General features: G+C 49.5%; 2 protein-coding genes across 3 annotated transcripts; one reads left to right on the top strand and one right to left on the bottom strand.

Moving 5' to 3' along the window:
- The first annotated feature begins 2,060 nt into the window (after positions 1 to 2,060).
- Positions 2,061 to 6,156, top strand: LOC120320212 (neuronal acetylcholine receptor subunit alpha-10-like). Its single transcript, XM_039369750.1, has 2 exons — positions 2,061 to 2,661; positions 5,621 to 6,156. Exons 1-2 carry the CDS (start codon positions 2,061 to 2,063, stop codon positions 6,154 to 6,156), a joined length of 1,137 nt encoding a protein of 378 aa, XP_039225684.1.
- A 1,954-nt stretch (positions 6,157 to 8,110) lies between these two features.
- Positions 8,111 to 16,343, bottom strand: LOC120320227 (erythroblast NAD(P)(+)--arginine ADP-ribosyltransferase-like). 2 transcript variants are annotated; one of them, XM_039369775.1, is made up of 5 exons: positions 16,168 to 16,343; positions 14,233 to 14,310; positions 10,849 to 11,593; positions 10,067 to 10,105; positions 8,111 to 9,268 (listed from the first exon to the last, which is right to left on the bottom strand). In XM_039369775.1, the coding sequence occupies exons 2-5, from the start codon at positions 14,299 to 14,301 to the stop codon at positions 9,168 to 9,170; spliced, it is 954 nt and encodes a 317-aa protein (XP_039225709.1). In that variant the 5' UTR covers positions 14,302 to 14,310; positions 16,168 to 16,343; the 3' UTR covers positions 8,111 to 9,167. The 2 variants fall into 2 exon arrangements, with proteins under 2 accessions (XP_039225709.1, XP_039225708.1); XM_039369774.1 differs by having other exon boundaries at positions 14,233 to 14,354; positions 16,168 to 16,341.
- Positions 16,344 to 20,280: the final 3,937 nt, after the last annotated feature.

Below are 20,280 nucleotides of genomic sequence, written 5' to 3'. Positions count from 1 at the left end.
AATAGAATAGAATACAAAATAGAATAGAATATGTATGGAAAATAGAATAGAATAGAATAGAATAGAATAGAATACAAAATAGAATAGAATATGTATGGAAAATAGAATAGAATAGAATAGAATAGAATACAAAATAGAATAGAATATGTATGGATAGAATAGAATAGAATAGAATAGAATAGAATACAAAATAGAATAGAATATGTATGGAAAATAGAATAGAATAGAATAGAATAGAATAGAATACAAAATAGAATAGAATATGTATGGAAAATAGAATAGAATAGAATAGAATAGAATAGAATAGAATAGAATAGAATAGAATACAAAATAGAATAGAATATGTATGAATAGAATAGAATAGAATAGAATAGAATAGAATAGAATACAAAATAGAATAGAATATGTATGGAAAATAGAATAGAATAGAATAGAATAGAATAGAATACAAAATAGAATAGAATAGAATAGAATAGAATAGAATAGAATAGAATAGAATAGAATAGAATAGAATATGTATGGAAAATAGAATAGAATAGAATAGAATAGAATAGAATAGAATAGAATAGAATAGAATAGAATAGAATAGAATAGGAAATAGAATAAATAGAATAGAATAGGAAATAGAATAGAATAGAATAGAATAGAATACAATAGAATAGAATACAAAATAGAATAGAATACTGTATGGAAAATAGAATAGAATAGAAAATAAAATAGAATATAGAATAGAATAAAATATAGAATAGAACAGAATACAATAGAATAGAATACAAAATAGAATAGAATACTGTATGGAGAATAGAATAGAATAGAATAGAATAGAATAGAATAGAATTGGAAGGGACCTTGGAGGTCTTCTAGTCCAGCCCTCTGCTTACCCTATATCAGTGGTTCTCAACCTGTGGGTAGGGACCCCATTTGGGGTCAAACGAGCATTTCACGGGGGTCGCCAAACCACGCTGTCCGCCATTTTTTTTCCTTTTCCCTAGCTGTCCTACTCCCTCTTATTGGTGGCCACACCCACTTGGGGGTCACCACAACATGGGGAACTGTATTATGGGGTCACGGCATTAGAAAGGTTGAGAACCACTTCCCTATATCATTTCAGTCACCCTGACCTAGAGATGGAGGGCAGGTGGGAGGGGTTAATAGGGATGCATGTAAGTCTAGGCTGCATCTGAGAAACCCCCGTCGGTATGAAGAACTCTGGTCTTGAAAAAAAACCAGGACTTCCGGATCCTAAATTTCCCAGAATCCCCAAACGTCTGGTATTTTTAGAATGAACCTTTCTTTGAGACTGATCCAAAGCCCTTGCTGAATGTGTCAATCACCTCCGTTAAGCCAAACCCCACACGTGGATTTTTCAGAGGAAGAACAGCTGGGGGGACAGGGTGGGCATCCCTTTGGCTCATGAATTACAGGCAGTCCTCGCCTTATGGCCACGGTTCATCCCAAATTTTCCATCGCTAAGCGAGACAGTTCTCAAGCGAATTTTGCCTCAGTTTGCCATCTTTCTTGCCAGCGTTATTAGGGGAACCACTGCGGACGTTAAGTGAGTCACAGGGTCGGCTTCCCCATTGACTTTGCTTGTCGGAAGGTTGCAAAAGAGGATCCCCTGACCCCAGGGGGACGCTGCGACCGTCATAAATATGTGCAAAGTGTCCGGATTTTTCTCACGGGACCCTGGGCGATGCTGCAGTGGTTGCTCCTAAAGTGGTCCTAAGCCACTTTTTTCGGTGCCGTTGTAACTCTGAATGGTCACTAAACCAATGTTGTAAGTTGAGGACTAGCTGTGCCCTTGTGGGGCACGTGGTCTGGCCAGGTTTCTGGAAGGGAGGACCAGCAGCCGACCAGAAGGTCCCGGTCCCCACACCCAGCTGCTGGATTTCTTCTGGCTACTTTGTAGGTGAGTCTATTCTCCGATGTGGTGGCTGCCATGTAGCGGCTTCTCTAAGCAGGATTGAGGGTCATCTCCATGATGCTCGTCCAGAAGATGGTGGCCTATTCTATGTCCCACTGTTTCTGGAAGCCCAGCTGATGCTTCGTCCCTTTCCAGAATGGGCAGAAAGAGGTCCACCGTCTCTACCCAACCCCAGCCTAACCCCGTCCTCTCCTTCCCTCCCAGTGCCGATCACCAGTTCACCAGCTCCATGGAGACCAATGTGGTGATCCGCTGCGACGGGCGGATCAGGTGGGACTCCCCGGCCATCACCAAGAGCTCCTGCAAGGTGGACGTCTCCTATTTCCCCTTTGACGGGCAGCAGTGTCCCCTGACCTTCGGCTCCTGGACCTACAACGGCAACCAGATCGACCTTCTCAGCATGCAAGAGACGGGGGACCTGACCGACTTCGTGGAGAACGTGGAGTGGGAAGTGCTGGGGATGCCTGCCCAGAGGAACGTCATCACTTACGGCTGCTGCTCGGAACCCTATCCAGATGTCACCTACAAGCTGGTGCTGAGGAGGCGGGCTTCCTTCTACGTCTTCAACCTTCTGGTGCCCTGCGTCATGATCTCCTTCCTGGCCCCTCTGGGCTTCTACCTTCCGGCAGACTCGGGCGAGAAGGTGTCCCTGGGGGTGACCGTTCTTCTGGCCCTGACCGTCTTCCAGCTGCTGGTGGCTGAAAGCATGCCGCCCTCCGAGAACGTGCCGCTGATTGGTGAGTGGCGAGCCAAGATTCCAGTTCTAGATCCCACCACCATCCTGTCCCCACTCAGAAAAACATGCTGACCTGGATGCCTGTGGCGATCCACTTCATAGTTGTCCCAAAGGTGTTTTTCCAAAAGGGTCTCATTATGTCCAGTCTAACGAAGAGAAGGACCAGGGAGTGACGTGATAGCGGTGTTCCAGTATCTCAGGGGTTGCCCCAAAGAAGAGGGGGGTCAAGCTATTCTCCAAAGCACCTGAAGACAGGAGAAGAAGGAATGGATGGACACCCATCAAGGAGAAAAGCAACCTGGAATGAAGGAGGAATTTCCTGACAGTGAAAACAATTAGTCAGTGGAACTACTTGCCTCCAGAAGTTGTGGCTGCTCCAACACTGGAGGTTTTTTAGAAGAGTCTTGAATAAAAAGTGAAACATTTCCAAGGAAAAAAAACAAGAAAGTCCAGTTGCCTTAGCAGAATAACAGAGAATGAGAAGTGATCTTGGAGATCTTCTAGTCCAGCCCTCTGCTCAGGCAGAAGACCCTACACCCGGGGTAGGCAACCTTGGCTCTTTTATGACTCGTGGACTTCAACTCCCAGAATTCCTCAGCCAGCATGGGGGAACTTTGGCCCCTTCATGACTCATGGACTTCAACTCCCAGAATTCCTCAGCCAGCATGGGGGAACTTTGGCCCCTTCATGACTCATGGACTTCAACTCCCAGAATTCCTGAGCCAGCAGGGGGGAACTATGGCCCCCTCATAACTCGTGGACTTCAACTCCCAGAATTCCTGAGCTGGCATGGCTAAGCATGGAAACCTCTCTCTTTTCCCTCAGCATGGCTGGTTGAGGAATTCTGGGAGTTGAAGTCCACGAGTCATAAAAGAGCCCAGGTTGCCTACCCCGGGTGTAGGGTCTTCTGCCTGAGCAGAGGTTGGACTAGAAGACCTCCAAGGTCCCTTCCCATTCTCTGTTATTCTGCTAAGGCAACTGGACTTTCTTGTTTTTTTTCCTTGGAAATGTTTCACTTTTTATTCAAGACTCTTCTAACAGGAAGAACTGAGGAAGCTTCTTGAATCCAAATCAAAACGTTTTCACGGGGAAACCAAGAAATGCAGTTGCGTTATTGGCACAACCATGACCTGGAAATGGCGTGTCCCCTGCCAGGGATTGCTCAGAAGCCCCGGATGACCCAATATGAAGGCTGCCTCTTCTGCCCTTGAGGCCAATTGCCTTGATAGGCTGAGAGTTTGTGTGAGCCCGTGATTAGCCCAGGGTGGCAGTAGCCATGGGGGGTGGCATCTGGGGGGCAGCAATGGTGACACACTGAGGGGGCTGCCTTAACCTTTCTTGGTGCCACAGGTTCTTTCACAGATACCCAGGTCAGTGGGCTCCCAAACTCCCAGAAAGCCAACACAACTCCACTTGAATACAGAATAACAGAGCTGGAAGGCACTTTGGAGGTCATCTAGTCCAACCTCCTGCTCAAGCAGAAGACCCTATACCAGAGGTCTTCAACCTCGACAACTTTAAGACTTGTGGACGTCAGCTCCCAGAAGTCCCTGAGTCATGAAGGGGCCATAGTTCCCCCATACTGGCTCAGGAATTCTGGGAGTTGAAGTCCACAAGCCATAAAAGAGCCCAGGTTGCCGACCCCGGGTCTAGGCTCTCTGAGGAACCATCTTGTCCCAATGGGTTGGCCTGCCCCACTGTTACGGAGCCCGTCAGCCAAAGATCTTCAACTGGCAGGGTACAAGAGAAGGGTCTTTTCTACCATGACCCCCGCCCCTCTGGAACATCATACCCCTTGAGGTGAGAGCTGCCCCCACCCTCTTGGCCTGCCAGAGAGGCCCCAAAACCCAGCTCTGCCAATTGGTCCGGGGTCTCGATGGGAGCCTTCCACGTTGGACATGACTAATAGATTACAAGATCCCACCTCCAGCCTGATATTCTGCTTCCTTCACTTATTTAATCTCTGCTTTTCTGATAGTGGGAACGATCAACCAATGGAACAGTTGCCTCCAGAGGTTGTGGGAGCTTCATCAGTGGAAGCTTTCAAGGAGAGGCTAGACTGCCATCTGTCAGAAATGGGGTAGGCTCTCCTGCTTGGGCAGGGGGTTGGACTAGATGACCTACAACAGGGATCTTCAAACTTGGCCCTTTGATGACTTGTGGACTTCAACTCCCAGAATTCCTCAGCCAGCGTGCCTAGCTGAGGAATTCTGGGAGTTTAAATCCAGGGGTCTTCAAACTTGGCCCTTTGATGACTTGTGGACTTCAACTCCCAGAATTCTTCAGCCAGCGTGCCTAGCTGAGGAATTCTGGGAGTTGAAGTCCAGGGGGGTCTTCAAACTTGGCCCTTTGATGACTTGTGGACTTCAACTCCCAGAATTCCTCAGCCAGCGTGCCTAGCTGAGGAATTCTGGGAGTTGAAGTCCACAAGTCATCAAAGGGCCAAGTTGGAAGACCCCTGACCTACGTCTCTTCCAACTCTGTTATTCTGATTTTCTCCATTTTAATATTTAACGTTATACAGTGTGTATCTCTGTTCTTATGATGATTGTAAGTCCCCTGTTAGTGAGGTGGGTGGCATATAAATATAATAAGAAAATAAATAAATTTGGAAGGTGGCAGAATAGAGAATTTGGCTTAAGTGGGAATGAGAATCTCTTCTATCAGAATAGAATTGGGAGGGACCTTGGAGGTCTTCTAGTCCAACCCCCTGCTTAGGCAGGAAACAATAGACCAGTCCAGACAACCCGCTGTCCAGTCTCTTCTTGAAGACCTCCAGTGTTGGAGCACCCACAACGTCTGAAGGCAAAGCTGTTCCGCTGGTTAATTGTCCTCACTGTTAGGAAGTTTCTCCTTAATTCCAGTTTGCTTCTCTCCTTGATTGGCTTCCCTCCGTTGCTTTTTCTTCCTGCCTTCTGGTGCTTTGCAGAATTGACGTTCTCCTCCTCTGTTCCCTCCAGGGAAGTACTACATTGCAACCATGACGATGATCACCGCCTCCACTGCCTTGACCATCTTCATCATGAACCTCCACCACTGTGGCCCTGGGGCCAGGCCTGTCCCCAGGTGGGCCCGCAAGTTCATCCTGCAGTACATGGCCCGCATCTTCTTTGTCTACGAAGTCGGGGACAGTTGCAAGAGTCCCCCGCAGGAGCCGGACCCACTCCCCCAAGTCCAAAGGGCCAATGGCGAGGAATCCACGGGGAGAGGACTCCCTCCCCGGGAGGCCCCACAGTTCCAAGGGCCCGGCCCCATCCCCAAGGAGGTGGAGCCCGAGGAACAGCCCCCTTGCCCCAGAAAGACCTGCTGGTGCCATCAGGAGAGCATCCTTCAGAACGTGGACTACATCGCCAGCTGCTTCCGAGACCAGAAGGCAACTTCCAAACGGATGGGCGAGTGGAAGAAGGTGGCCAAGGTTATGGACCGCTTCTTCATGTGGACCTTCTTTGCTATGGTGGTCATCATGAGTGTCCTCGTTATGGGCCAAGCTGTGTGATGCACAACGCCTGGGAAAGGAAGAGGACACTCCCAATAAGAGGGTTGTGAAGAACCAGGAGCACTCAGCGAGTTCACAACACAGAAGAGTTTATTATTGCGAACTATACCCAAGAATCTGGTCAACTACTGGTCAAAGCTAAATTGGCACTAGATGAGGCTCAACAGAATTCACAGGGAGCCGGACTTGGGTCTCCCGTGGCTGTGCAAAGATTCCAAACTGATGACATGTTTGACCCCACCTTCCAGCTCAGCCTGTTCATCTCCTACAACGGCCTCGCAGCAGCTTTCCCAGTCAATTGTGCAACCCCTATTGGCTGTTGTTTGGCATTTTAGGAGTGCCTGCAAAGCAGCTCTGGTGAATTGAAGGGGGCCCTGATATCCCCCAGCACTGCAAGTGCTATTGGGCTGTGCTGTGGGTCACAGGGCATAGACACAGGGAGTTGTAAAGCATCACACCTAAACTCCTCCTGCATGGGGCCGGTTCCAACCAGCTGGAGATTCAATCTTTGGTAACAAACAAAGAATTCCTGCCCAGCCCTGGTTCCTTTGGAGCAGTGATTCTCAATCTTTTTAATGCTGTGACCTCCAACTGGTCGTAAGTCGAGGACTACTCAACCGGTCGTAAGTCGAGGACTACTCAACTGGTGCAGCACCGTTTGCAGCACCGTTTGGCGGGCTCAGCAGGGCAGAGACAGCCTGGACAATTCCTATTGGCTTTTGAAAGCCAATAGAATTGGACTCTATTCAAGAGAGGCTATTCTATTGGCTTTCAAAAGCCAATAGAATAAAAGGGAGTAGCACAGCTAAGGAAAAGGGGGGGAAAAATGGCGGACTGCGTTGTTTGGCGACCCCCGTGAAATGGTCATTCGACCCCAAATGGGGTCCCGACCCACAGGTTGAGAACCACTGCTTTGGAGGCTGGCTGAGGAGAGACAGGAAGAAATGGGTGACATGACTGACATGGATAAATATGGAAGGGAATCTTTGTAGCTCAGAGTTGAACGGTGGGGTCCCTGTTGCCCTCTGAGCGTGGCGGTTTTCTTGCAGACGTTTCCTGACCCGACTAGGGAACATCATCAGTGCTAGCAAAGCGCATCCATGGACACCAATCGGCAGCCAGAAGGCATGAAATATCCTTAATTATGTAAGACACGGACAGATTCAACTATAGTTTCAAATGGGAAACTGTGAGCATCCTAGATCAAACTGAAAAATGCCAGACAATTCCCCGAGGACTGGCACTCAGACACATCAGCCATTAACAGGCACAGAGAGATGCACAACGTCTACACGCCATTGAAAAGAGACAATCAAAAAGCAAAAAAGAAAGCAAAACAAAAGAAAACACCTCCTTGCCAGCAATCAACATCCAGACAAGCACAGATTAAAACTAAGATTAACCCTAGACCAGCAATCAAGAAGTAAAAAATACCCCAATCAAGAAACTTTCAACAAATAGTAAACAGCCTAATCAGGGAAGCAACAAGAAACTCCCACCAACACTGGCAGGAAAAGCAAAGAACAAGTCTCTCTTCTTGTTAGCTCTGATGATGTTCCCTAGTTGGATTATGAAACATCTGGAAGCTCAGAGAGCACCAAGGCCCCCATCCTCCTCCTCCTCTTCCTCCTCCTCCTCCTCCTCCCTTCTAGCACTGATGATGTTCCCTAGTTGGGTCATGAAACGTCTGCAAGAAAACTGCCAAGCTCAGAGAGCACCAAGGACCCCACAGTCCTTCCTCCTCCTCCTCCTCCTTCTCTTCCTCCTCCTCCTCCTCTTCCACCCCTCTTCTTCCTCCTCCCCCCTCCCCCCTCCCTTCTACCACTGATGATGTTCCCTAGCTGGGTCATGAAAGATCTGCAAGAAAACCACCAAGCTCAGAGAGCACCACGGGCCTCACAGTCCTTCCTCCTCCTCCTCCTCCTCCTTCTCCATCTCCTCCTCCTCCCCCTCTTCTTCCTTCTCCTCCCTCCCTTCTAGCATTGATGATGTTCCCTAGCTGGGTCATGAAATGTCTGCAAGAAAACCACCCAGCTCAGAGAGCACCAGGGACCCCCCAGGAGATTTCTGTGGTTGGGTTCAGGCAACACACCTGGACCAGGTCTGTTAACCTTGGCTTGCCTTTGCTGGGTGTCATTCCATTCTAGGCTGATTGGTTAGTTTGGGGTTCATTGAGTTCCCAAATCTAGGAAATGGGTTAATTCTGTATCCAAATCAAATATACAATTATTGCACAATCGTGATCAGAGAGGCTAATTTAGCAGAGCCATCCAAGAACATCCAGGGTTCCTTTGCATCAGTGTCTTGCCAAAATATCACAATATCAGTTAATATCAGTTCTCATTTAGAAATCATGAACTCTGAGTGATGAACACCACCGTACTAAATTCCTTCAAGGGAATTAAGGCCTGGCCACTGAGCTAGACAGCCATTTTCGTGATGGTCATCTGAAGTTTCTCCTGGGAACGGCAGTGAAGCTTCCATTTTTATCTCTTCTGAAGGCATTTCCTAATTTGTCCATTTCCTAATTTGCACAAGCAGCACAACGGATGCTTTAAAGCAGGCATGTCCAACCTTGGCAACGTTTAAGACTTGCGGACTTCCACTCCCAGAATTCCCTGAGGAATTGTGGGAGTGGAAGTCCACAAGTCTTAACGTTGTCAAGATTGAGAAACACCAGACAAGGGGATCCTTCTGGTCTCTTCCCACTCTATCATTCACAATTGGCTGAGGAATTGTGGGAGTGGAAGTCCACAAGTCTTAACATTGTCAAGGTTGAGAAACACCAGAGAAGGGGATCCTTCTGGTCTCTTCCCACTCTATCATTCACGACTGGCTGGGGGAATTCTGGGAGTGGAAGTCCACAAGTCTTGAAGTTACCACGGTCAGGCACCCCTGATTGAAACGGTGAGTAAAACCAAGCAAGGAATCGCTCATGGAGACCACGCCAACCGGCCTCGTCTTCTGTTGCTGCTTCTGGAGAGGCGACCCAAGGAAAGGGTGGGGCTAAATCACAAGAGCCCCGGAGGTCCAAGGAGCCCCACGGCAAGGAGAGGACCCCAGAGGAGGAGCAGGGCTCGGCCTTCAGCGGAGAAGGGGCTCCAACTCCCACCTGCCCAGAGAAAGGGAGACGGTTGGCTCCTGTCCAGACGACGCCATCCACCCATCCCTGCCCAAGAAGAGAGGATGAAGACCCCCCCCCTGCAGGACCCCCATCCCAAGCAACCTCAGCCTCCAATTCCACCGTCATCCAAGGACAGCCTCCGGTGTGTATGCTTGTGTGTGTGTGTATGTGTGTGTGTGTGTGTGAAATCTGCTCTGTTTTACCCCCAGCTCTAAGGAGTAGGATGATGGGAAAGGCATGAAGATGACGAGACCCTTCCTCACCCTTACGGTCAGCAATTAGGCCGTTCTCCCCCAGACCTTTCTACTGGGTCCGTCTGCCTGCCCAGGCTTCCAGCAAGGGGTAACAGTCAGAAGGAGGTGTGCCTTATCCTTTTGTGCCAGTTTACCGTACTAGTCAGTTTCAGGCACTTTCTCTCCTCTGTTCCCCTTTGAATAGAAAATCCATTTCAGTTCTCAGGATTTGGCTGGCCTCACCATCCTGACTGTCTGCCTTCCTCCTCTCTAAGGCTCCCTCTGGCTTCCCAGATGTTTCTTTGTCCACCTGGTTTAGAGGGAAATGTGGGAGCCAGACCACCCGTCAACTGCCCAGGCAGAGTCCTGAAGTTCATCCACCACTTTCCCACTGCAGTGCCTGATGATAGAGATGCTCCCTAGGGCTGATGACCAACTGGACAGGGGAATCGCCAGTTATCGGCTCACTCCAAAATCAGCGCAACGCCCTGGGACAGAGACTGGGAAAGGAGTTCCAGAGCACTGGCTGAGGTCTGGAACAGAGAGGTCTCACCTGTGCTGAAGGGGCATCTCTGCGTCTTGCATGTTTTCTCTGCAAAGGCAAAAGAAATTTGAGTGGGAAAACAGATTGTTGGCCTTACGGGGAACATTTGCATATCACCAGAGGATTCTGGGAGATCACAGTGAGCAACAGAGAAGTAGGGTTTACCTACATGAATTAGGTATATTTAGCCTAATGAAGAAAAGGACTAGAGGTGACATGATAGAGGTCTTCCAGTATCTGAGGGGCTGCCCCAAAGAAGAGGGAGTCAAGCTATTCTCCAAAGCGCCTGAAGGCAGGACAAGAAGCAACAGGTGGAAACTAACCAAGGAGAGAAGCAACCTGGAACTAAGGAGAAACTTCCTGACAGTCAGAACAATTAACCAGTGGAACAACCTGCCTCTAGAAGCGGTGAATGCTCCAACACTGGAAGTTCTTAAGAAGAGACTGGACAGCCACTTGTCTGAAATGATGTAGGGTCTGCTGCTTGAGCACGGGGTTGGACTAGAAGATCTTCAAGGTCCCTTCCAATGCTGTTATTCTGTTCCACTCTTTTCTGGTTCAAGATTCTGATTCCCTGTTGTTCAGTCGCTAAAACGTGTCTAACTCTTTGTAGCCCCCCATGGACCACAACACGCTAGGCCCTCCCCCCCCCGTCTCCATTGTCTCCCGGAGTTTGACCAAATTCCTATTCATTGTGTCGATGACACCATCTAACCATCTACCACCTTCATTGCATTGAGGACACCATCTCACCATCTACCTAGCCGTCTGTCTGGTTCTTTAACCGTTACCTTTCACGAACAGACAGTTGTAGATGCTGGCATCTTCAAGCGAGAGAAGATGGATGAAGTTGGTCTCGTGACCCTTGGTGAAATTGACCACTCTGAACTTCTCAAAGGGAGGGATGAGGACCTCTTCCTCGCTCGGGAAGAAGGAGTAATTCTGGATGTTGACCCCGTAGCAGGTCTCAATGGTGACGAAGGAGTCTGTGCCGAACTTCAGGGCGCTCTCGTTGCTCCGGGAGGAGGAGGTGAATTGTCCGAATCGGACCGCCTTGGAGCGCTCGGAAGAGAAGCGGACGTTCCTGACCCCGCGATACACCTTGTGACATCGAGGCTGAGCGGTGACGCCCAGGAGGTGGAGGGCTCGCGTCAGGAGAAAATGGAAAGTCTTGAACGGGAAGCGGTTGAGATAGTCATCCCTGGTGCGCCCGGCTTCCCTCACAGCCGCGTTGAAGTCCTTGTGGAAACGGCCTTGGACGGTGTAGGCCATGAGGGCGATGGCGTGCTCCGGTTTCAGGGTGGAGGACCCCAGGAAAGAGGCCTTTCTCTCCCTCCACATGGAGGCCGCCTCTGCCCAGGCTTCAGCGTAGACCCTGTTGGCGACAAACTCCGTGCGGTTCAGCTCTGCCAGTTCTGCTTCCATCAGCTCCACGCAGCCCTTGTACTGGTCATCGAAAGAGGTCAGGGCCATGTTGAGCAGCACCTCCTTGACGGGGAAGAGGTCTCTTCTGATCTTGAGGGGGAAAGCAAAGACCTGGAGCAGGAGAAGAACGCGAATGGGCAGAAGGAAGTGGGTGGCCCAGATAGGGATGGTTTATAAGGTTATTTTGACATTTTCACTGTACTGAATGTCTGAGGAGAGGAGAAGAGAAGAGAAGAGAAGAGAAGAGAAGAGAAGAGAAGAGAAGAGAAGAGAAGAGAAGAGGGGGAAAGGAGGAGAGAGGAGAGGAGAGGAGAGGAGGGAAGGGGAGGAGAAAGGAGGAGAGAGGAGAGGAGAAGAGAAGAGAGAGAAGAGAAGAGAAGAGAAAGGAGGAAGAGGAGAGGAGAGGAGAGGAGGGAAGGGGAGGAGAAAGGAGGAGAGAGGAGAGGAGAAGAGAAGAGAAGAGAAGAGAAGAGGGAAAGGGGAGGAGGAGAGGCGAGAGAGAAGAGAGGAGAAAGGAGAAGAGGAGAGGAGGAGGAGAGAGGAGAGAGAGAAGAGGAGAAGAGAGGAGAGGAGAGAAGAAGAGAAGAGAGAGAAGAGGGAGAAAAGGAGGAGAGGGAGAGGAGAGAGGAGAGGAGAGAGAGAAGAGGAGGGAAAGGAGGAGAGAGGAGAGGAGAGGAGAGGAGGGAAGGGGAGGAGAAAGGAGGAGAGAGGAGAGGAGAAGAGAAGAGAAGAGAAGAGAAGAGGGGGAAAGGAGGAGAGGAGAGGAGAGGAGAGGAGAGAGGAGAGGAGAGAGAGGAGAGGAGGGAAGGGGAGGAGAAAGGAGGAGAGAGGAGAGGAGGAAAGGAGAAGAGAGGAGAGGAGAAGAGAAGAGAAGAGAAGAGAAGAGGGGGAAAGGAGGAGAGAGGAGAGGAGAGGAGGGAAGGGGAGGAGAAAGGAGGAGAGAGGAGAGGAGGAAAGGAGAAGAGAGGAGAGGAGAAGAGAAGAGAAGAGAAGAGAAGAGGGGAAAAGGAGGAGAGGGAGAGGAGAGAGGAGAGGAGAGAGAGGAGAGGAGGGAAGGAGAGGAGAGGAGAGGAGAGGAGGGAAGGGGAGGGGAGGAGAAAGGAGGAAAGAGGAGAGGAGGAAAGGAGAAGAGAGGAGAGGAGAGGAGAAGAGAAGAGAAGAGAAGAGGGGGAAAGGAGGAGAGGAGAGGAGAGGAGAGAGGAGAGGAGAGAGAGGAGAGGAGGGAAGGGGAGGAGAGAGGAGGAGAGAGGAGAGGAGGAAAGGAGAAGAGAGGAGAGGAGAAGAGAAGAGAAGAGAAGAGAAGAGAAGAGGGGGAAAGGAGGAGAGGAGAGGAGAGGAGAGAGGAGAGGAGAGAGAGGAGAGGAGGGAAGGGGAGGAGAAAGGAGGAGAGAGGAGAGGAGGAAAGGAGAAGAGAGGAGAAGAGAGGAGAGGAGAAGAGAAGAGAAGAGAAGAGAAGAGGGGGAAAGGAGGAGAGGGGAGAGGAGAGGAGAAGAGAGGAGAGGAGAGGAGGGAAGGGGAGGAGAGAGGAGGAGAGGAAGAGACGGGAGAGGAGGGGAGAGGGGAGGGGAGGGGAGAGGGGAGGGGGAGGAGGGGAGGGGTAAACCACACTTCTCCCTCCTAGCACCTTCTAGCTCTGGCTGGTTATAATTCCAACAGAGCCTGAGGATTCTGGCAGATGTGGTCCCTCACATCTGGAGGGCCACATGTTGGGGAAGGCTGACCTCCAGATACTAGCCAGCCTGCCTGGAAACCTGCCCTTTGTGGTTCTTAATAGGGCTGTGCCTCCTCAGATGGAGCCAGTGACAATATGGGCTCTTCCTGGAGTTATAGAGTACTTTATTTGGAATAGAATAGAACAGTTTATTTGACCAAATGTGATTAGACACACAAGGAATTCGTCTCCGGTGCAGAAGCTGGAAGAACAAGTAGCAGGAAGGCTCTGGCACAGACACACACACCCCGTCTGTTTCCTAAACCAACAGACCGTTTTCCATCCAGAGTGTCTTACAGGAGGACCTGCCTTCAGTTTATCCACAACACGACAACCCTGTCAGGTAGGCAGAGGAAATGACTGGTGCAGAGTCACCCAAGATGACTGTCCATCCCTGAGAGGAGAGGTGAATCCCGGTCTCCCAATCTTAGCTGCAAACTTTCACACCTTTACAACACCACAGTGGGTGATTTAAAAAGTCTACACTGAACTTCAGTGTTTTGTTTGTTGGCTTTGCTTACTTCCCCCCCCCAATGGATTTTTTCTTGAGGGCCTCAAAACGCAGGTATGCTTTCAGCGGGCCTGATAAAAGTGCTGCTTCCTTGTGGGTTTTGGAACAGTCTATTTGAACTCTGGTGCTGGAGAAGACTCCTACGAGTCTCCTGGACTGCAAGGCGATCAAACCGGTCGGTCCTAAAGGAGGTCAACCCCAACTGCTCTTGAGAAGGCCAGATCCTGAAGTTGAAACTCAAGGACTTTGGCCACCTAATGAGAAGGAAGGACTCCCTGGAGAAGAGCCTGATGCTGGGAAAGATGGAGGGCAATAGAAGAAGGGGACGACGGAGAAGGAGGTGGCTGGATGGAGTCCCTGAAGCAGTGAGAGTGAGCTTCAATGGACTCCAGAAGATGGCCGAGGACAAGAAGGCCTGGAGGAATGTTGTCCATGGGGTCTCGAGGGGTCGGACACGACTTTGCAACTAACAACAACAATTTTTATCACTTTGGTTGTCAATGGCCATTGCAAGCTTCCCCTTCCTACCTGAACATCCCCCACCAGCAGCCACATCCAACACAGCGCCAGGGATGTTGGGAAGGAGAGACGCGTCATTCTCCACTCCTTTCAAAGCAAAACAGAGAGATTGTCGTTCCCGTCTTTCCTGCCTTCAAAATAGAACAGAACAGAAGAGAATAACAGAGACCTGAGGTCTTCTAGCCCATCCCCCTGCTCAACCAGAAGACCGGCCTAATACTATTTCAGACAAATAATGGCGGTCCAATCTCATTTTAAAAATCTCCAGTGATTGAGCACCTACAACTTCCAGAAGGAAGCTGTTGATTGTCCTCACTGTCAGGAAATTCCTCCTTATTTCTAGGCTGAATCTCTCTCTGGTGAGTTTCTTCCCGTTACTTCTTATCATCCTACCTTCAGGGGCTTTGCAGAATAGGCTGGACCCCCCCCCCTCTTCTCTGTGACAGCCCCTCAAATATTGGAAGGCCAACACAGTGCTAGGCTGCATTAACAGAGGGATATAATGAAGATCACGTGAAGTATTAATACCACTCTTCAATGCCTTGGTAAGGCCACACTTGGAATACTGCATCCAGTTTTGGTCACCACGATGTAAAAAAGATGTTGAGACTCTAGAAAGAGTGCAGAGAAGAGCAACAAAGAGGATTAGGGGACTGGAGGCTAAAACATACAAGGAATGGTTGCTAGAATTGGGTATGTCTAGTTTAACGAAGAGAAGGACAAGGGGGGACATAATAGCAGTCTTTCAGTATCTCAGGGGCTGCCCCAGAGAAGAGGGAGTCAAGCTATTTTCCAAGGCGCCTGAAGGCAGGACAAGAAGCAACGGGTGGAAACTAATCAAGGAGAGAAGCAACCTAGAACTAAGGAGAAACTTCCTGACAGTGAGAACAATTAGCCAGTGGAACAGCCTGCCTCCAGAAGCGGTAAATGCTCCAACACTGGAAGTTTTTAAGAAGAGACTGGACAGCCACTTGTCCGAAATGGTGTAGGGTTTCCTGCCTGAGCAGGAGGTTGGACTAGATGACCTCCAAGGTCCCTTCCAACTTTACTACTATTATTATTATATCGCCCCAGTTCTTCTCTTCATTAAACTAGATGCGCCCAACTCCAGCAACCATCCTTCATATGTTTTAGCAGGGATCTTCAAACTTGGCCCTTTGATGACTTGTGGACTTCAACTTCCAGAATTCCTCAGCCAGGCACGCGTGCCTGGCTGAGGAATTCTGGGAGTTGAAGTCCACAAGTCATCAAAGGGCCAAATTGGAAGACCCCTGGTTTTAGTCTTCAGTCCCCTAATCACCTTTGTTGCTCTTCCCTGCATTTCCAAAGTGGGGTCTTATCAAGGCATTACAAAGCGGTACCATCAGTTCACGTGATCTTGATTCTACCTGACGTAGAAAGCAGATTTGGGGGCTTACAGATCTCTTTCGGGATGTCCCTTCCCATCCAGCCCCAACTCTCCATCCACCCAAAGGATCCCCTGAACTGCAGGGATTCTCCTCCTGGAAGAAAAGCGGAAACTAACATTCGTCTTCCCACCAAAAAAAAAAAAAACCATGGAGGAAGGCTAGGAAAAGTCAGGAGGGGTTTTTCTACTGAAATTAGAGTTTCAATGCAGGGGAAAAAAAATCCATCTTTGGAGGATGCTGCCTAGATGTGGAGACCCAGGGGGCTCTAACTTTTTAATTTGCAATTTGTTAAATTTTCTATAAGCAGAGGCCTGGTCAACTTTCAAGATTGCCTCTGGGGGTGCCTCCAGGCGAGAAGGGTTGTGTATAAATTAAACAAAGTCCACAAGGAGGCTACAGAGCACCAAAACCTGACTTCCTGCTCCCTCGCCAACTGTGAGTAAATGCAGGTAGAACATTTTTCTGCCTCAGAAGAGGAAGAATTAAGAGTTTTCAAGGTGGTCCAAACTGGGATTAAAGAAGGGCCGATGTTTACCTTTCTTCGTACCGGCTGGGAACGATGGGGCTAGGTGGCTAAGTCCACTCTCCTTCTTCCAGCCCTTTGCCTGCTTTCTCGGTGGCTCTTCTCAGCTGTGGGAGGCCGTCAACGTGACAGGTGGACAGAGAGACGGTGCTTTTTATAGACCGTGCTGGAAACCCCTGTTGCACCCGGGTTATATATACCCAATGGCGTCGTACACAAAGCCGTCTGGAATAAAAGTGACTTCCAAAACAAGGGAAGGAAGAAGTCTCTCTTGAAGAACGATACAGCTTAGATCCCCCCCCTTGCTTCAAACTGTTGCACTTCAGATCTGGACAGACACTGGGCAGGATAGGATCTTAATCAGCTTAAGGGTACCAGTGGAAGGGCCCAGTATTACAGTTGGAGAGACTTCCCCAACATCCGGCACAAATGCCATTGGGAAAGGAGTCCCATTTCAGAAAATTTTATTGTAGGGTCCTTGGTGCTCTGCAAGGCTGGTTGTTTTCTTGCAGACATTTCATGACCCAACTGGGTAACACCATCAGTGCTAGAAGGGAGGGGGTGGTTGTGGAGGGGAGGAAGAGAAAGAGAACGGAGGAGGAGGAGAAGGAAAAAGAAGGAGGAAGAGGAGGAGAAGAAGAAGAAGAGGAGGAGGAGGAGGAGGACAAGGGGGGACATGATAGCAGTATTCCAATATCTCAGGGGCTGCCATAAAGAAGAGGCAGTCAAGCTATTCTCCAAAGCGCCTGAAGGCAGGACAAGAAGCAACGGGTGGAAACTCATCAAAGAGAGAAACAACCTGGAACTAAGGAGAAACTTCCTGACAGTGAGAACAATTAATCAGTGGAACAGCTTGCCTCCAGAAGCAGTAAATGCTCCAACACTGGAAGTTTTTAAGAAGAGACTGGACAGCCACTTGTCCAAAATGGTGTAGCGTTTCCTGCCCAAGCAGGGGGTTGGACTAGATGACCTCCAAGGTCTCTTCCAACTTTACTACTACTATTACTATTATTATTATTATTATTATTATTATTATAAGAAGAAGAAGAGGAGGAGGAGAAGGAGGAGAAGAAGAAGAAGAAGAACAACAACAACAACAACAACAGCAGCAGCAGCAGCAGCAACCGCAACAACAACCACAACAACTGAGGGGTCCTTGGTGCTCTGAGTCTGGTGATTTTCTTCTAGATGTTTCATGACCAACGAAAGAACATCACCCGGGCTGATGGACACGGGTTTTGCTTCCTGCAGCTTACCCTGACAGTGTTGATGGGTTTTGTGGTTCCTTGGCTAGAGTATTATTTTATGCTTGATTATTTGTCTGGAGTTAATCCCTGCTTATCTGGGTGTCGGCTGCTGGAGAGGACCTGTTCTGCTATTTTTCTTTCCTTCTTAGCTTTTTTATTGTCTCTTTGGAATGGCCTGTAAATGTGGTTTATCTCCGTGTGCCTCTTGACGATTGATTTGTCTGAACGCCAAGCATCCAGGAATTTGCTAGCATTGATGGGTTTGGCTCGTTCTAATCTATTAATAGTTTCCAAGTTGAACCCATCACCGTCCTTCTTCGTCAAACCACATTTCCCCCACATTTGTATGTATCCACGTGTGCAAAGATGTCGGTGGGAATCTTAATTTTTAATCCTACACTGCAATGCATAAGCAGCAAGCTTTATTGCACTGCATAAAAGAATAAAACAGGCACCGAAGCAGGTAAACATTTGGTAACTATTTTATTTATTTACTTATTTACTTAGTCAGTTATCAAATGAATTTGTCACCCACCTCGCAGTTCAAGGCCACTCTGAGCGGCTTACAGTTTATAGCAAGTTCAGTGAAATAAGCGATGCCCGACGCAGAGCAGTTATTTTATTTGTTTATTTGCTGGAGATCCTCCCAAACTGTCCTCGTTACGGGAGCAAGAAAACCTCATACCAGAATAAACGGCGAGCACGCAACGTCTTCTGCTTCTTCTAAGTGTGTTTGCAATAATAGCACAACTACAGCAGGACCTGCCTAGGGAGCCTCCCTGTGCTGCCAAAGAGGACATCCAGCCCTATTTGTGCCCCTCCCCCAAGAAAACCTCTGGGACGGGGTCTGGATTGTCCTCCAAAGGATGGCTGCTTGGCGAAGCATGTGGTGGTCAAAGAGGGGCCACGGCCGTCCTTTTTATAGACGTCGAAGCGCCCACCTGCCTGGTGGCGGGTCAGGATTCTGGCGCTTGACCTTCCCTCGCTTCCGTGTCCTCCTGAGGCTCGTACTCAGGAAGGCCTGGCTCAGCCTCCTCCTCAGCCCCCATCAGACCCCCCATTTCATCCTCGGCCTCGCCCCCTGTCTCATCCTCGGCCTCGCCCCCTGTCTCATCCTCGGCCTCGGCCCCGGTCTCATCCTCGGCCTCGGCCCCCGTTTCTGCCTCTGCCTCTGCCTCACCCTCCACCTGGCCCTGCTTCTCCTCCTGAAAGATCGGCAGCGCGCCTTCCCCGACGAGGGGCACGTCCGGGTGCACCACCACCTCCACGGGGGAGCCCTGGCCAGAGCCCCCCATATCGGGCTCATAGTTCTGGAAGCTGTTGCGCACCTTCATGATGTACTTGCGCAGCACACTGGCCCCGTCCATGGGGCTGCTGGCCACCCCGCCCACGGCCACCGACTGGCGGAGGTGCTTCATCTCTGTGTGGAGACGCAGCACGGACTTGTTCAGCTCGGTCAGGCGGTTCCCCAGATCTGTGGGCCAGAACAAGAAGCAACGGGTGGAAACTAATCAAGGAGAGAAGCAGAACTAAGGAGAAACTTCCTGACAGTGAGAACAATTAGCCAGTGGAACCACCTGCCTCCAGAAGTGGTGAAGGCTCCAACACTGGAAGTCTTTAAGAAGAGACTGGACAGCCCTTTTGTCTGAAATGGTATAGGGTTTCCTGCTTGAGCAGGGAGTTGGACTAGATGACCTCCAAGGTCCCTTCCAACTTTATTATCATTCATCGCACAGTCAGCCAGATGTTCAGACTGGATTTGGCATTTTGTCTACCTATCGAGTCCTTACCCAGGACCTGGGATAGGCAGATGTGGATGTTTGATGGTATTACAGGTATCGTCGCAGGATGGAAGCAGTTCCTAATAAGGCCGCCTTTTGCAATTGACTAATTTATTATTATTTATTATTTATTATAATTTATTATTATTATTATTATTATTATTATTATTATTATTATTATTATTATATCAGGAGGCAAGAGAGGGCGGGTGGCATGGGAGAAGGCCGAGGCTTCGTCTCCTAGCCCAGATGCAGCCCTTGGCTAATCCCCCCAGAGAGTTGTTGTCAGTTTTGCCCCGTTTTACGACCTTTCTTACCACAGCTGTTAAGTGAATCACTGCAGTTGTTAAGTGAGTCACAGGGTTGTTAAGTGAATCTGGCTTCCCCCGTTGACTTTGCTTGTCAGAAAGTCACAAAAGGGGATCATGTGACACCCCCCCGGGACACTACGACCATCATAAATAAGAGTCAGTTGCCAAGAGTCTGAATTTTGATGATGTGACTGTGGAGATACTGCAATGGTTGTTAAGTGTGAAAAACGGTCATAAAAGTCACTTTTTTCAGTGCCCTTATAATTTGAACCATCAGTAAATGAAGCCAAGGACTACCTATGACAGGGGGAGGCAATCGTGGCTCTTTTATGATTGGTGGACTTCAACTCCCAGAATTCCTGAGCCAGCATGGGGGAACTATGGCCCCTTCATGACTGGTGGACTTCAATTCCCAGAATTCCTCAGCCAGCATAGGGGAACTATGGCTCTTTTATGACTCGTGGACTTCAACTCCCAGAATTCCTGAGGCAGCATGGGGGGAACTTTGGCCCCCTCATGACTCATGGACTTCAACTCTCAGAATTCCTGAGCCAGCATGGCTCAGCATGGAAACCTCTCCCTTTCCCCTCAGCATGGCTGGCTCAGGAATTCTGGGAGTTGAAGTCCACCAGTCATAAAAGAGCCTAGGTTGCCTACCCCTCACCTATGATATTGGGAATCCAGCCTCCAGGGCAGCCATGGCTGAAGCACGGCAACCCTCCCCAGGCGACGGGGCTTGGGGGAGGAGACCGAGGCTACAGACTGGAGACCCAAACAGGAGCAGAG

The sequence above is a fragment of the Crotalus tigris genome, unplaced genomic scaffold (assembly GCF_016545835.1).
Source record: "Crotalus tigris isolate CLP2741 ecotype Arizona unplaced genomic scaffold, ASM1654583v1 scf7180000021220.622782, whole genome shotgun sequence".
Taxonomy (NCBI): Eukaryota; Metazoa; Chordata; class Lepidosauria; order Squamata; family Viperidae; genus Crotalus; species Crotalus tigris.
This window is presented reverse-complemented; position numbering and strand designations above follow the sequence as displayed.

Bases quoted from the DNA above. Each gene is read 5' to 3' on its own strand.
- LOC120320227 (XM_039369775.1), bottom strand. From the start codon at position 14,301: ATGACGCGTCTCTCCTTCCCAACATCCCTGGCGCTGTGTTGGATGTGG. The intron at 10,106-10,848 runs GTAACGGTTAAA...TTGCCTTTGCAG, and splicing joins CAACTGTCTGTTCGTGAAAG to AGAAAACATGCAAGACGCAG. The intron at 9,269-10,066 runs GTGAGACCTCTC...TTCTCTGGGCAG, and splicing joins GAGATGCCCCTTCAGCACAG to GTGGGAGTTGGAGCCCCTTC.
- LOC120320212 (XM_039369750.1), top strand. From the start codon at position 2,061: ATGGGCAGAAAGAGGTCCACCGTCTCTACCCAACCCCAGCCTAACCCC. The intron at 2,662-5,620 runs GTGAGTGGCGAG...TGTTCCCTCCAG, and splicing joins CGAGAACGTGCCGCTGATTG to GGAAGTACTACATTGCAACC.